The sequence below is a fragment of the Peromyscus californicus genome, unplaced genomic scaffold (assembly GCF_007827085.1).
Source record: "Peromyscus californicus insignis strain IS unplaced genomic scaffold, ASM782708v3 Scaffold_21__1_contigs__length_65335640, whole genome shotgun sequence".
Taxonomy (NCBI): Eukaryota; Metazoa; Chordata; class Mammalia; order Rodentia; family Cricetidae; genus Peromyscus; species Peromyscus californicus.
The window spans coordinates 38,180,119-38,195,370 of record NW_026294514.1 but is presented as its reverse complement, the minus strand read 5'-3'; the positions used below and the strand labels follow the sequence as shown (position 1 = coordinate 38,195,370).

At 38.3% G+C, this 15,252-nt stretch overlaps 1 protein-coding gene across 2 annotated transcripts in view; it reads right to left on the bottom strand.

The window, feature by feature from the left end:
* Smchd1 (structural maintenance of chromosomes flexible hinge domain containing 1) overlaps window positions 1-15,252 on the bottom strand; it is a 143,331-nt gene that overhangs the window by 51,694 nt on the left and 76,385 nt on the right. For both annotated transcript variants that reach the window (XM_052750093.1, XM_052750092.1), the window contains exons 26-33: window positions 14,688-14,836; window positions 13,006-13,094; window positions 12,323-12,441; window positions 9,787-9,954; window positions 2,941-3,066; window positions 2,189-2,268; window positions 1,812-1,969; window positions 219-334 (exon numbers count right to left, since the gene is read on the bottom strand). In XM_052750093.1, the coding sequence (XP_052606053.1) occupies window positions 219-334; window positions 1,812-1,969; window positions 2,189-2,268; window positions 2,941-3,066; window positions 9,787-9,954; window positions 12,323-12,441; window positions 13,006-13,094; window positions 14,688-14,836 (1,005 nt within the window). The remainder of the gene's footprint in view (window positions 1-218; window positions 335-1,811; window positions 1,970-2,188; window positions 2,269-2,940; window positions 3,067-9,786; window positions 9,955-12,322; window positions 12,442-13,005; window positions 13,095-14,687; window positions 14,837-15,252) is intronic.

The window sequence follows — 15,252 nt, the reverse complement described above, 5'->3', positions numbered from 1 at the left end:
TTTTTTTGGTCACTTTTTTGTTTACTTGTTGTTATTGTGAGACAGAGTCTCTCTACATATGCCTGACTGTTCTGGAACTCACTATGTAGACAGGGCTAGCCTCAAAACTCACAGAGCCCAGCCTCCTTAGTACTGTATTGAAGATGTGTACCACCATGCCTTGAGGACCAAATAGATGATACTATTTTTAGTTTCTGAACCCGATCGCTATTACTCACATTTGTTGGTGGCCGGCTCACACCACTGGACAGCTTCCACATTTTCATGGAAATGCGTATTGGATTGATATTTTTGATGACATTACCACCTTCAGAGATCACACTAACCATAAAATCTGTCATGTAAACATAAAATTTACTTATTCATCTAATATAATATTCTGGTAAAGACAATAAGGCTATTCAAAGACACAAGACAAAAAGTAATGGGACCATTACTTAACCAGGAATCTCCAAAAATGATTCTAGGAAACCGTTAATTATGACAGACAACTTTCTAGGGCTGAGTCTGACCATCAAGTTTTCCAAAATAAATCTTAACAAACTGATCCTTGCTACTAATATTTCCTTGTCATAGCTTCAGTTTGCCATGATGTAAATCTAGCATGGAAAACCAAAATAGTGTGACCATATGTGTTTAGTACCTAAGAATTAGGCTGACTGGTCACAACACTGTATGCCATATGTATTTAGAGAATAAAAATATTTTACTTTTGCCGGGCATTTGTGGTGCACACCTTTAATCCCAGCACTCAGGAGGCAGAGGCAGGCAGATTTCTGAGTTTGAGGCCAACATGGACTACAAAGTGAGTTCCAGGACACGCAGGGCTACACAGAGAAACCCTGTCTTGAAAACAAAACAAAACAATTTTTTTTAACTTTCTTTTACCCTTTAACTAGGTAAAGTAGCTAATGTACTATATGTAACATTCCCATTATATTTACCATATATATCCAACATTTTGTTTGTACCTGTTAATCTTTATAAATTCAAAGAAAAAGTTGCCCAAATTGAGTACAAAATTTATGAAGTACAAAACCTATGGATATGTATATTTTAAAAATTACAGTTAAATGATTTTAACCCTAACCTTTTGGTATACTTCTTTCACACACAGGCATTCACCTCTTCAAGAAAAGAGAAGATTTGTAGAAAATTCTTGAATAAAGGACATACTAATTTCCTATTGACAGCAATAGCCAGAGTATATGATTACTGAGTCATGTCCTATATTAGTCTGTATTTACTGAACACTGTAATATTTATGAATAAAACAAAGACTCTAAGTGAGCAGTTACTTAGTGGATGGTTGTTGCTTTGAAATACTTTAATACATCCTGATGCAATTTATTTCTACACAATTTAAGCTAATGGTCCTGGTTTCAATGGCTTTAAGATGATATCACAGCACACATAACACAGCTGAGCTACATACTAGTTACCACTTAGTTCTTTGTTTTTTTTGTTTCTGTCAGATGGTCTCACTCTGCAGCCAAAGTTGGCTCCAAATTTGCTGCAATCCTTCTGCCTCAGCTTCCAAAGTTCTACACCAGTCTTTGGCTCCCATTTGAAGTACTAACCTCAGACTCCTGGTTTATATATGAACTTTCAGTCATTCTTATACTTAAAGGACTACAAAACAACAGGATGAGAGGAAGAACTGCGCAGTCTTATGTATTTTCTTTATCATTTAAAGGTAATGACATGTATTTTTTTTTATCATACTGAACACCAAACATAATTTATCCCATTAATATTATTATAAGGGGTATTATCACTAAAGATTTATTTGAATACTTTCCAGTACTTACCAGTGAATATGCCACCTGCTATGAAAGAGGCATCTTTGTCATATTTAACATTGAGACGAATAGGCTTTTCAGGGTCCGGAAGAATCATGAGCTTAATTGTAGGTCCTTCTATGGCACTCTTATTATAGACACCTTTAACCTGCACAGTATGTACTCCCCTAACAACAATGGACAAAAATAAAGGCAAGGTTCAAATTACATTGTTATAACTGAATCCTTCGCAGATAATTAATACAAAGACTAATTTTTTTAGAGAACATCATTATTTCTACTCTTGTTACAATTCTTGTCTAACACTAAAGAGTTATTAATCTTAAATTCAGAAACTATAAGAAAAAAATCAATCTCTGTAAAACTATAAAATTTTCAGTTCTTACCTTGGAGCAAAAACAGTGAATACCCCCAAATTGGCTCTGCCCTTATCATCTGTTTTATGCTGTTGGTTTGAAGGTAATAGCTACAAATAAAACAGAATAGAAAGGTTGATTAAAAAATTCTTGAAATCAGTTGGGTGGTGGTGGTGTACATCTTTATTCACAGCACTTGGGAGACAGAGGCAGGCAGAACTCAAAAAAGCCAAAAAAGAAAAAAAGAAGAAAAGAAAATTCTAGAAATCTATCAAGTTCTTTTCTATTACCATGCTTCTAGAATGTTCTTATTTTAAGTTATATTTGCAAATAACTATTAAAAAAAGATCAACTGGCCGGGCGGTGGTGGCGCATGCCTTAAATCCCAGCACTCGGGAGGCAGAGCCAGGCGGATCTCTGTGAGTTCGAGGCCAGCCTGGACTACCAAGTGAGTTCCAGGAAAGGCGCAAAGCTACACAGAGAAACCCTGTCTCGAAAAATCAAAAAAAAAAAAAAAAAAAAAAAAAGATCAACTGATTTTTATTTTATGTGTATGGGTGCTTTTGTCTGCATGTATGTCTATGTTCCATTTTTGTGCCTGGGGAGGCCGGAAGAGGGCATCGGATCATCTGGAACTGGAGTTACAAAAGGTTGTTAAGTTGCTGGGAACTGAACCTGTGTCCACTGTAAGAGCAGCAACTGCTCTTAACCACTGAGCCATCTCTCCAGCCCTGAAATATAGACTTTTCAGTGAAAAATATCCAAGGAAGTTTGAAACTTACCCTTAAACTGTTAACTTTTATGAGACTTATTTTAACATTTGAGACTAATGCGTGATTATCCCACTGGTCACAAAGTTGAACAATGAGAGGGTTCTGTAATTGTCTTCCATTGATCACTGGAATGGGCTGAAATAGAGACAAACATTTTAGTAAACACAAACAAGTATGTGCCAAACAATATAATTACTTTTATAGTAAGGTTATATTTATAAATTGCTTCTTTCATCAATGAAAATAAACTCTGGAAAGCCAATTTAAGTATATGACCATCTTATAAAAAAGACTAACAATCTGTTTAAAAGAAAAACAGCATTTGATGTTATTTGCTTGTAGCATCAATCTGTAGTTTAACACTTCTGTCAGTTTTCAAGCTTATGTACAATGGCATTTAGCAATAACATTTAGCCCCTGACTAAAGATGATGTTAACAACAATCCATACCATAAGTTCAAATGCTTCTTGTTTTCTCTCTAGCAAGTATTGAAAGCTTGTGCAACTCCAGAAATCCATGTAATGATGTATTAATGGATACACTCCATGGGACACATTGTTAAGTAAGATACCACATCAAGCATCAATCTCATGGAAGATGTTAAAAGTTAAATGGGAGAGAAATAATAGAGTAAAAAAATGGAAGCTGACTGATTACCTCACTCCTATCCACGTTTCTTTTACTTCCTCTACCCTCCTGCCTTATTTGAGTTAACTAGTTAATCAAACTAGGTTGCAGGCTGCCAAAAATGGAAGAAAATGTAATGCTTTGCTACAGACAAGAACAAGTAAGAATCTCACCAGTGGTTATATACAATGCTTGGTTTACAAAGCTAAAGACGACAAACAGTTTGGATTTATAAATCAATGATAGTTCCATATACTGTCTGCTCTGCTGCTGGTGTGAGTCTCACTATGTAGTCTAATCCACCTCCTAAGGTGGGTACAGGCAAGCCCTGCCAGTCTCAGTGACCCCCAAACGTGAGTACTAGTACACCATGCTAGTCCCAGTTCACTCTGCTCCCTAAATGTGGTACAGATGGGGCTCACAAGTTCCAGCCCCACCCTGTTTCTAAAGGATGTTTCTCAGTAATTAAGACTTTAAATTAAGTTGTGGAAGTTTTTCAGGGGAAAAGTGGAAAATGCCAAATTACAACATCAAATGTCTCTGAACATAAATGTATTCTGTCACTTTTATGTTTTAGCAAGTTATTATTTCAGTTTCTTCATTCATAAAATGAATAACACATGCATATACGTGGTGGTTTGAATGAGAATACCCCCCATAGGCTCATAGATTTGAAGGCTGGTGACCAAGGAGTGACTATTTGAAAGGTTAAGAGGTGTGGCCTTATTGAAGGAAGTGTGTCACCAGAGGTGGACTTTGAGGTTTCAAAAAGCCCATTCCAAGCCCAGAGTCTTTCTTTTCCTGTTGGATGCAGACCCAGACGCAGAACTCTCAGCTACTTCTCCAGCAACATGTCTGCCTGCAGGCTGCTATGCTCCCTCAATTAAATGCTTTCTTTGATAGCGTGGCTGTGGTCACGGTGTCTCTTTACAGAAGTAGAACACTGACTAATAATACAGTAACACAGTTTTTCCTAATGACCACAGTAGACATCTTTCAGTTAGCATCTATGAGAGAGAGCAACAATTACGTTAGGAACTGCTAGGATGACCAGATGTTAAATGATTACTTTTCCAGACTCATTTACTTAAAAAAAATTGATAACCAGAGTAAGTAATTTAGTTCCAGGTTTCATTTCAAAGTTTCTGTTGATAATTTATAGTATCTACAAATAAATTTACAATAATTTTTAATAAGCTGTCACTATTGTTTACATTCTACCCAGTAATATGAACTTCTTTTTCTGCCTCAAAAGTACACTATTTATTTCAGAACACATCAATAAATTATTTGGCATCAAGAGGTATAAAAATATGTTAATATGTATATAATGTTCCCAGATAAAAATAAATGCACTACCTTTTCCATGAAGCCCTTATTCAACACATTATATAAAGAAGAAAAAGGGAACCACCAATTTTTTATAACAAATTATTATAACCAATTTCTGTTTTCTCATAAATTAAAGGGGCACTATCAAACTAGAGCACCGGTGTGAGCTCTTCTTAGCTGACTTGGTTCTTCCTCAGAATCATTACGCCCACTACTCAGTTAAACAAATTCGTTGTCCTTCACCGAAAAGTGAAAGTTATGTTGGGCATGGTGGTTCATGTCTACAACCCCAGTACTCAGGAGGTAGAGACAGAAGATTGCTGTGAACTGCAGGCCAAAGGATATAAAACTTTAGAAAAGAGGACTAAGTTAATAGATTTTTGTAAGGCACGGTTCTACAGTTAATGATGTGATCTATTCTGGAAAAACTGGTAATAGTACAGTGATCTGTTGTTCTTTCATTTTGTTGCTGAGATAGGTCTAACTACACAGCTTTGGTTGGTCTAGAACTGTAATGCAGAGATCCAAGTGCTGGAATTAATAGCAAGCCACACTACCACAGTCAGCCATTTTCCTTTTCTTAAATATAGACCCTGGCTATATAGTATAGGATGGCTCAGACTTGTGATCCTATGGTTTCTAACTCCTGGGTGCTGGATAGTGGAAAAATGCCACCACACACAGTGGTGTTAAGAAAATCGATTTTAAAATGTCTTCATCACTTCTCCTGAAGTTGTTAAGTCAGGGGTGTTCAGGAGTCTCTCAAAGCAATACAGGCTACTGCCACTGATTCTGGTTGTCTAACAGAACTGGATGTAAGACACCAAACACTCTGGCCACCGGGACATAGAGAAATCAAGCTGATGCTGACCTGGAAGCTTCTACCTGGCAGCCTGGCTTTCACAGTACCAGAAAAGTGCTACACAGGCTGCTGGGGGAGAAAAAACATCAACGGTCTTGCCCAGCTGTGAATGGTACAAATACAGTAACAACCGGCATGCAAAGATGGGCCTGTTGGCGAAATGCTGGAATGAATGCTATGGACTAACCAACTGGTTTTCACAGATTAAAAAAAAAAAATGGCCAAGAACCATGGCTGTCTGATCTCCTCCCCACTTGGTGTGTGTACGTTTGTAAGCCTCTCCCTAATAAACATTACAACCCCCCCCTCAAAAAAAAAACCCAACCAATCAACCAACCAACCAACCAACCACAGAAGTGCAGAAAAGCTGAGAGTATAGATATTTTGTTTTGGAGCTGGAGGGCTTACTGCTCTTTCAGAAGATGAAAGGTTGGTTCTTAACACCTATGTAATCCTATAACTGCAGCTTCAGGGGATCTGACCTATGGCCTCCAAGACTACCTAAACTTATATGCACATACCTGCACACAGTACTGCTCATCACCACTGAGCTATCTCTCTAGCTCCTTACTCTGTTTTTTTGTTTTGTTTTCTTTTCTTTTGTTTTTTTTGAGACAGGTGCTGTGGAACAATCTTTGAACACTGTGAATATGTATCACTCTCATTGGTTAATAAAGAGCTGACTGGCCTATAGCTGGGCAGGAAGAGACTGGGCGGGAGAGCCAGACTAGGAGGACACTTAGGAAGAGTGGAGTCTTGAAAATCACCAGTGATGCAGAAGCAGCAGGACATGTACAAAATAAGGTAACAAGCCATGAGCCATGTGGTAGCAAGTAAAGGAATAGAAATGGGTTAATTTAAAATGTAAGAGCTAGTAAGTAACAAGTCTAAGGTATCGGCCTAGCACTTATAATTAATATTAAGTCCCTGTGTGGTTATTTGGGGAGCTGGCTGGTGGGACTGAGAAAGTCCATCTACAGACAGGGTCTCACAACACAGTTCAGTCTAGATTTGATCTCAGGATCCTCCTCCCTTAGCCTCCCAAGTGCTGACTACAGGCACTCTGTAGAAATATCTAAACATTAGACACAACTTCTCAATAATAAAAAAGAAAGCTGTGCCAAACTAAAAGTACTTACACAGAAATGCATTATGGGAAAGGGGAAGGGTCAGAAAGATAGGGAGACTGGAAGGCACTGATGGACAAGAATCTGAGTTCAAGAGAATGTGTGTCTTTGTTCTCTCACAGCCAACATCTCCACTCTACTAGAGTCTACACTACTGTTGAGATGGGTTTGAAGGATTCTTAATGTTTACCACCTAATTCACTGGTTCAAGTCTGTTTAAATCATACGCTTGTTTTTGTTATAACATTATTATTCTCATTAATTCAAACCCTGAAATTATTGTAGCATTTTTACACAGCTCTTTTTTCAAATTGTTTTTTCTTTTATAAAACTATAATGTTAAGTAGTTGTTTTAAAAAAAAATCCATGGCTGGTGAGCTCATGGGCCACAGGGGTGAGACTACTATCCTTATTCTGCTAAATGGACATAGTATCAAACTGGCTTCTATATTCCTATCTCCATACCCATTTCTTAATGCAAAAACTCACAAATGGTTGAAGTACAGAGTAAGTGTGTATGGAGTGTTCAGCCATGAATGTGGCATCTATATTACATACTCCCTCCCCACCAAAGTCCAGGAACCATTATGGGGAAGAGGGCAGAAAGGCTGTAAAAACCAGAGGCTGGGAAGGACTTGACAGGGCTGCTACACTCATGGATCCACGGCAGCTTTGGATGCCAGCATGAAAGCTGTATAAGACCAACCCAATCAACATTCCAGTATGGAGATCAGAGAGGCTCATGAGCCTCCATTACTGAAGGAGGAGCTACTGACAGTTGGGAGTTTCTGGGAGAGGTAAAGTAAGTTTCCTTTAAGGATGAGGCCCCTGGAAAATCGACCACACTCTGGGGTGGCTTCAAATACACAAGTATATGGGAAGCACAAAATGAACTTGGTGGTAGGCTATTTTTTTTTTTTTTAAAAGGACATTAAGTTGGAGGTGGCTGTTGATCTGGGAAGAGTTAAGTCAGTTGCTCTCAACTCTCCTAATGCTTCAACCCTTTAATACAGTTCCTCATGTTGTGGTGACCCCCAACCATGAAATTATTTTGTAACTGTAATTTTGCTACTCTTATGAATTGTCATATAAATGTCTGTGTTTTCCAATCCCTTAGGCAACGCTTGTGAAAGGGTTCTTCAAATCCGGGGGTGGGGGGTGGGGGGCTGTGACCCACAGGCTGAGAACTGCTGAGTTAAGGGGAGGAATGATAAATTATGATTAAAATACAATGCATCTGTAAAGGAAATTCTCAACAAAAACACTGTATTTTAAAAATGTCATCACCTTAAAACAGTAAGTATGTAAGATGATACATATATTATCATTAAATCCATCTTGTCATTTAACATACATTTTAAGTATATACAATTTTAATTTCTCAACAAAATGTTAAATTTTTTTTTTTTTTACTGGATTCTATGTAGAGCAGGCTGGCCTTGAACTCAGAGAAATCCCCATCTTGGGGCTGGAGAGATGGCTCAGAGGTTAAAAGCGCTGTCTGTTTTTCTAGAAATCCAATTGAACTTTTCCAGAGTTCAATTCCTAGCAACCACATAGTGGCTCACAATCATCTGTAGGGAGATCTGGTGCCCTCTTCTGGCATACAGGCATATATGCAGGCAGAACAGTGTCAACATAATAAATAAATCTTAAAAATCTAACTCTGAGTGCTGGGATTGGATGTCTGTTCCAACCATGCCACCATACTAAATTCACTAGATTCTAAAATTATCAGTAAATGAAGTCAGCAGAGGTAGGATTTGCCAGATGTTTGCAAAATGAATATTTAAGACTTAGGTATTTTCACAGAAAGTCCATTTGTATTGGTGCACTGAAATACGCTTTACAAAAACTTCAACAAGACTGGAGAGATGGTTAATTGTTAAGAACACTTGCTATATAATTGTAAGGACCACAGTTCAAATCCCAGCACTCATGAAGTAGGCTGGGTGTTGAACACAAGCCTGTAACTTCAGCTCTGAGGAAAGAAGAGCAGGGTGGTTCCGGGACTTGCTGGCTCCCAGCCTAGCCAACCAACACAAGTCCCAGGTTCGGGTAAAAACCCTACCTCAAAGGACAGTAGGAAGACCTCTTCTGGCCCCCATATGCACACCCTGGCACATGTGCATACCAGTGCACATCCACTTAGACACACAAATAGACTAATCTTCAAAGAAAAAAAACTGCAATAAAGTTTTTATATTACTATAAAAGAACAAAAAACAAATTTAGCAAAAATCAGTTGACTGATAAAATGGGTGCTAGTAAAATCAGTTTCATTGTTGCTCTAATTTTTATGTATGTCTAGAACAGTTTTAAAAATCTAAATTATTAATTCATAATTTCAGACTCAGTGAATAACTAAAGTGTTAAGACTCACCTCGTGTTAGAAAACGGTGGTGCAAGCCTTTATTCCCAGAACTCTGGAAACAGAGGCAGGCATATCTCTATGAGTTGGAGGCCAGCCTGGTCTATAGAACTAGTTCCAGGATAGCCAGGACTGTTACACAGAGAAACCCTCCCTGTCTCAAAAAAACAAAAACAAAACAAAACAAAATCTTACCTTGTTTTGTTACTATTAGTTACAATTATTATTATTATTATTATTATTATTATTATTATTATTATTATTATTATATTGGTTTTTCGAGACAAGGTTTCTCTGTGTAGTTTTGGTGCCTGTCCTGGATCTTGCTCTGTAGACCAGGCTGGCCTCGAACTCACAGAGATCCACCTGGCTCTGCCTCCTGGGTGCTGTGATTAAAGGCATGCACCACCATCACCCGGCTAGTTACAATTATTATTTCTTCTAAAACAAAATCTATCTCTTCTAATCCACTAAGGCTCTGAAAGCAATGAACCTGCACTATTAATTATTACCATGAAGACATGAAGTTGTATACCTCTTTTAGCTCTGGCCAGTCGATAAGAAGCAGCTTGGTTGGAGGTCCAGAAACTAGGTGCACTCGAATGAAGTCAGAAAATTCTCGCCAAGTAAAACAAAGATCCTTATGTCCAGGAGGACCTGGAGTAAATCTGATGCCTCGTACACTTATGCTCTGTGTGTTAGCCTAGTGAAGAGAAGCACATTGAGAAAACACAGGTTGTTGTCGCTTAGTCTTTTAAAAAAAAAAAAGTTGCATAATTCACCTACTGCTATTTCTGGGTAAGAGACCAAATCCATGCCAACACTGGCATACTCCATTCTATTTTCAGGAGAGAAAAATGGTATCTTTCTCTCTTCTGTCAGTGGCAAAGAATCTATAAAACTGTGAATAGATCTCTTTTTACCTTATCTTCTCATAATTTCCCCTTTTCTTCTACAGGTTATCTTTTGATCAAAATGCTTAAGACCAAGTGTTTCAAATCTTGGAGTTCTCTAAATTTGTTTGTTTGTTTGTTTGTCTGTTTGGGATAAAGTCTATGTAGCTTTGGCTGGTCTGGAACTGCACTATGTGACCAAGCTAACCTTGAACACAAAAAGATTCCCAGGTCAGCCTCGAACTTACACAGATTGGCCTATCTCTGCTCCCTACTTTTGGGACTAAAGGCATGTGCCACTGTGCTACACCCTGCCTGGCCTGAGCTCTCTGAATTTCATATTTGCATGGATTGGTTAAGATTCCTAATCTAGCCAGGCGCTGCTAGTGCATGCCTTCAGTATCAGCACTGGAAGGCAGAAGGAGACAGACCTCTGTGAGTTCAAGGCCAGGCTGGTCTGCAGAGTAAATTCCAGGGCAGCCAGGTCTACACAGAGAAACCCTGTCTCAATCCAGGTCCCCCACACCAGAAGATTTCTAATCTATAAGTATGAGATACTCTAAAAACCAGCAACTTTGAGCATCATGCTAGTAGTCAAAATTCTCTGGATTTCAGAACATTTCAAATTTTCTGTTTGGGATGCTCAATCTGTATTTGTGCTTTTCTTTAACCCCCAAAGCAAGCACACCTGGCTGAGAAACTTGGCTCTTGTGTTTTTCCCTCAGTTTGTAACTCTTTTTCACTGTGGCTTTGCTTTAAGTATTTCCATAGATGGTACCTTAATTTAACAAGGTCTTTCCTGAACATCCTACATGGTAAAATACTATTATCTCCACTATTTTTTCTCCCCGTTATTTTTTGCATGCCCTCCCCTTTGTCGAGGTGATATTCACTGTGATTAGGGCTTTTGTTGCTGCTTATCAATTATTCAGAATAATGGTTACCATACCCTACTAATGAAACTAGCTATTAATCTTTGCAATATGACTAAACTGATTCTAGACCAGAAAGAGCACAAAAGTACTCACATTTTAATAATGGCTGTTAATGATCCCATGTCCTATATGTGTAGATACATTCATGTATACATCTAAATCTATTTTATTTTTATGTATGTGGGTGCTCTGTCTGTATGTATGACTATGCACAATTTGTGTGTCAAAGTAAACTTTTTAAAGAACCCAAGCACATGGTGTGCACAGGGTGACAAGAAGCAGACTGTCTACACATAGCTATAACAGTTGCGAATTCATCCTCTCATGTCATCAACACAGAGTCGAAGAGAGATAGTAAAGTACAGACTTTGTAAAGGCAGAAACTAGTGAGGAAATTCTCATGGTTATCCTGTCAAAGAAAAAGCATAATGCAATCAATGAATCAAATTCTGTAGACCTGGGGAACTCCTTTTTCTAATCTACACTGCTGGCAGGTTTTGTCAAGACCCAATTCCAGAACATCCTTTCACCTAATGCTGGCTTTGACCTTTTCAACAAGAGTGCTTCATGCTTGTTTCAAGCTCCAAGAATTCTATCAGGGCCTTTACTTCTCAAGCTACAGTGAATTAACCATACAGTAGCAAAGTTAAACAGTGAGTTTTCTCCTCAGTATCCTGTTTTAACGCAGGGGGTAAGCACTAAGTTTTATTTAAATACCTAACTGAAAATTTACATATTGTGTACACGTAAGCTGACATATGTGTATTTAAATACTTAGAGTGAAATAAATATTCTAACAACTACAATTTGCTCCAAAGGGATATGATTAGTGAAAATGCAATGACGGCTGCAAGTGAATGATGGGACCGGAGGAAACACCTGCAATTCTGGTTACTGTTGTTTTCAAATGTGCAAATTCATTGTATTTTGAAAGCTTGAGACCTCACATATGCTATCCCCACAATGTTTTAAATACAAGTTTTATTTAAGGAAGAATTTTAGACATAAGGTCAAGGCTGGCAAGATGACCCATCTGGTAACAAAGAAGCCTGCCACCACGTCTGAGTTCAATATCTGAGACACTAGGGCAAGCATTTAGCCATGTGTAGTACACACAAACATACACAAATAAAACATGGTTTCAAAAAATTAAAAATAATGTATGTAAAGTTAAACTTTCATTATTTTCATTTCCCCCCCAACTTTTGTCAAACACAAAATCAATTTTATAAGGTAGTTTTACCTCAAAAGTGATTTTCAAGTTAGAGTTATCAAGTCCAACTCCAGCAATTGACAACGTAGATAAAGAATCTGGTGAAAATGCTGGAATCTGATTTCCATACTGATCTGCAACTATAACAACTTAAAAGAGAAAAAAGCTTTAAGATAAAATCCTTTTAAAGATCTATCTTACACATAAAATATACTTTGAAGCTTTACTCTCATACATAGGTAATTTACAATTATACTTATTTCTCTTCTAATCATTAAAACTGTATCAAGAACCTGTGCAAGAATGTTTAAATACTGCTAATAACCAAGTGACTTTTAATTTTATTTTCTGAGGTACACCAATGTTAATACTATTTTTAGTTGTGAGGTGTTAAGGACATAGGCCCGCATACATGGTATGCTCCACCACTGAGCTATACCCCAAAGCCTAAGTCAGCTTTTTTAATAATTAAAACTTAAAAGAAACATTTTAATGGTATTTAATTTTATAGCTATAAGGAAAAAATAAAGGCTATATAGGAATCAATTCAATTCATTCATAACTATTTCTTCTAACAAAGGCAAGATTTTCTAAACCAACTATCATAAAGCTGAGTTTCAATGTATGCTAAAAAGTATCTTTCAGAGCATACATTTTAAAAAACTAATGAAAGCCAGCATTATTTAAAAAAAAAAAAAAGTAGGTATACGAACCTATTTCTCCTTGAAGCTCTTGGCCCATCTGCACCGTTTTTCCTCCTTTTAACTCGCATTTTAAATGTTTGGGATCATCAGGAAGTGGTCTAAAATTGGTTTGGTTAAAAGGCTTTAATGAACCATTAATTGCAGAAAAAAAGTGAAGAGCAACACATATTTGATACCCTAAATTTAAATACAACAGCACTCCTCCAAATCTTTCATTTTAAATAGCTATTGACTGCAAAAAAAATTACATTATACTCTTTATATTACATTAAGAGGAAATTATAATAAGGAAATACTGTCAAGAGACAGGTAAGAATAAATCACAACAGGCCGGGCGGTGGTGGCGCACGCCTTTAATCCCAGCACTCGGGAGGCAGAGCCAGGCGGATCTCTGTGAGTTCGAGGCCAGCCTGGACTACCAAGTGAGTTCCAGGAAAGGCGCAAAGCTACACAGAGAAACCCTTTCTCGAAAAACCAAAAAAAAAAAAAGAATAAATCACAACGATGAGTTATGGTCAGAGCAGTAGAACTGCTCTTGGTGCAAAGAACAGCCTGGGAAAAGGTAGAGGGTCACAGTGCTGGAGTCACTGGAAAGGGTGGCCAAGGAGCTGTGCAACAAGAAGAGTCTTTTGCTCCTTTATATTAAGCTCTACTCTTTTCTATGAGGTGTGTAGATTAATTCTGATTGAACTAAGTTTCACCACTAACCAATGTGATAATTTTTTCCCTCTAAAAACCACACTCTACCTTTCGTATATTTTGGGCCTCTGTTGTTTTCAGTTGAAGAACCTTCCTTTGGTGCATTTTTACAGTTACTAAATGAAGTGCAAGCTTATAATCATGATAAGAGTAATCACTATCAGTCATACACAGTGCCACCACTTGTAATCCCAGCACTCGGGAAGCTGAGGCAGGAGGACTGTGAGCTGTTGTGGGATATTCGATTGCACTGTGAACTCCGAGTCTGCATTTGCATTATTTAAATAAAATCCACCTTGGGTCAGGAGGCCGAGTTAACAACTAGTTGACAGAAAGCAATAATCACAGAGAGTCAGAGGGTGTCTGGAAGATGACAGAGACACGCACAGGAATTAGTAGGTAATAGCTTGGAGTGGCATGGGGTTTTGGTTTGGTGGAGATACGGAGGGGATCTTTCCAAGACCGCAGCAAAGAGAGGTCAGCTGGTTGCTACTCAACCTCCCTGAGATAGCAGCTTTTTATCCCAGCCTCTGACTCCTGAATCATACTGATAAATACAAGGATAGAGATTTAATTAAAAGCTATATTTGGCTGTGGGAGCCAAATGCCTGTGGGAATGCGAGCCGATGCCTGTGGGAACAGAATTCCCGCCAGGACAAGGCTGCCAGAGAAGCAGGCCAGTAACTGTGGAACAGCAATTATTGCCTGAAACAGCAGTAGATAGATTAAAGCGAAGCCTCCGTGCCAACAGAAAAACAACAGTGAGTTTGAAGCTAGCCTGGGCTACATAGCAGGACTCTGTCTCTAACAAAGCCCCAACAATCAACCTATGTACAATCAAGCCTTTCTGTAAAGACAATCTCCCATATTTTATAGAAACTAAAAGGTGTAGTTCTTTTCATCCTAAAAGGAACTTTTTTCACGTGTGTGTGTGCTGCAGACTATCTTGCTATGGCACTCCAAATAACTCAAAATACCACAAGTTCACAAACCTTATTGTAAAAGCACTTTCCAGAGAGACGTGGTCATCTTGGAAAGAAACCTGGCAGTAGCGCACGTCTTTCACAGATGTCGGTACTTGCACATCAGGAAGCAGACCTTGTAGCAAATGTTCTTTGTTAACCTCAGGAGTCCAGTTAACCTAGGAGAGAATACACATAACACAAAGCTGAGAGGCTTCGCTCAAAGACTTCCAATAACCACTTATTTTCTAAAGACTGAAACAGGGTTCCAGGTAGAACAGGCTGCCCCCAAACTCAGGTTGTTTAGGATGGACATGAACTCATGATCCTCCACCTCCCAACTGCTAGGATTATAGGAATGTGCCACCATACCCCACCTAGTTACTCAAGAAGCTTAAAACTAAATTATAATCTGCGCCCCCCCCACACCAAAGTTGTTTTTTCCTGTTTTGTCTTGTTTTTGTATTTCCTTGGAGACAGAGTCCATGTAACCTTGGCTGTACTGGAATACTCTATGTACAACAGGTTGGCCTCAAACTCGGAGAGCTACCTGCCTCTATCTCCCACGTCCTGGATTAAGGTGTACACTACCATG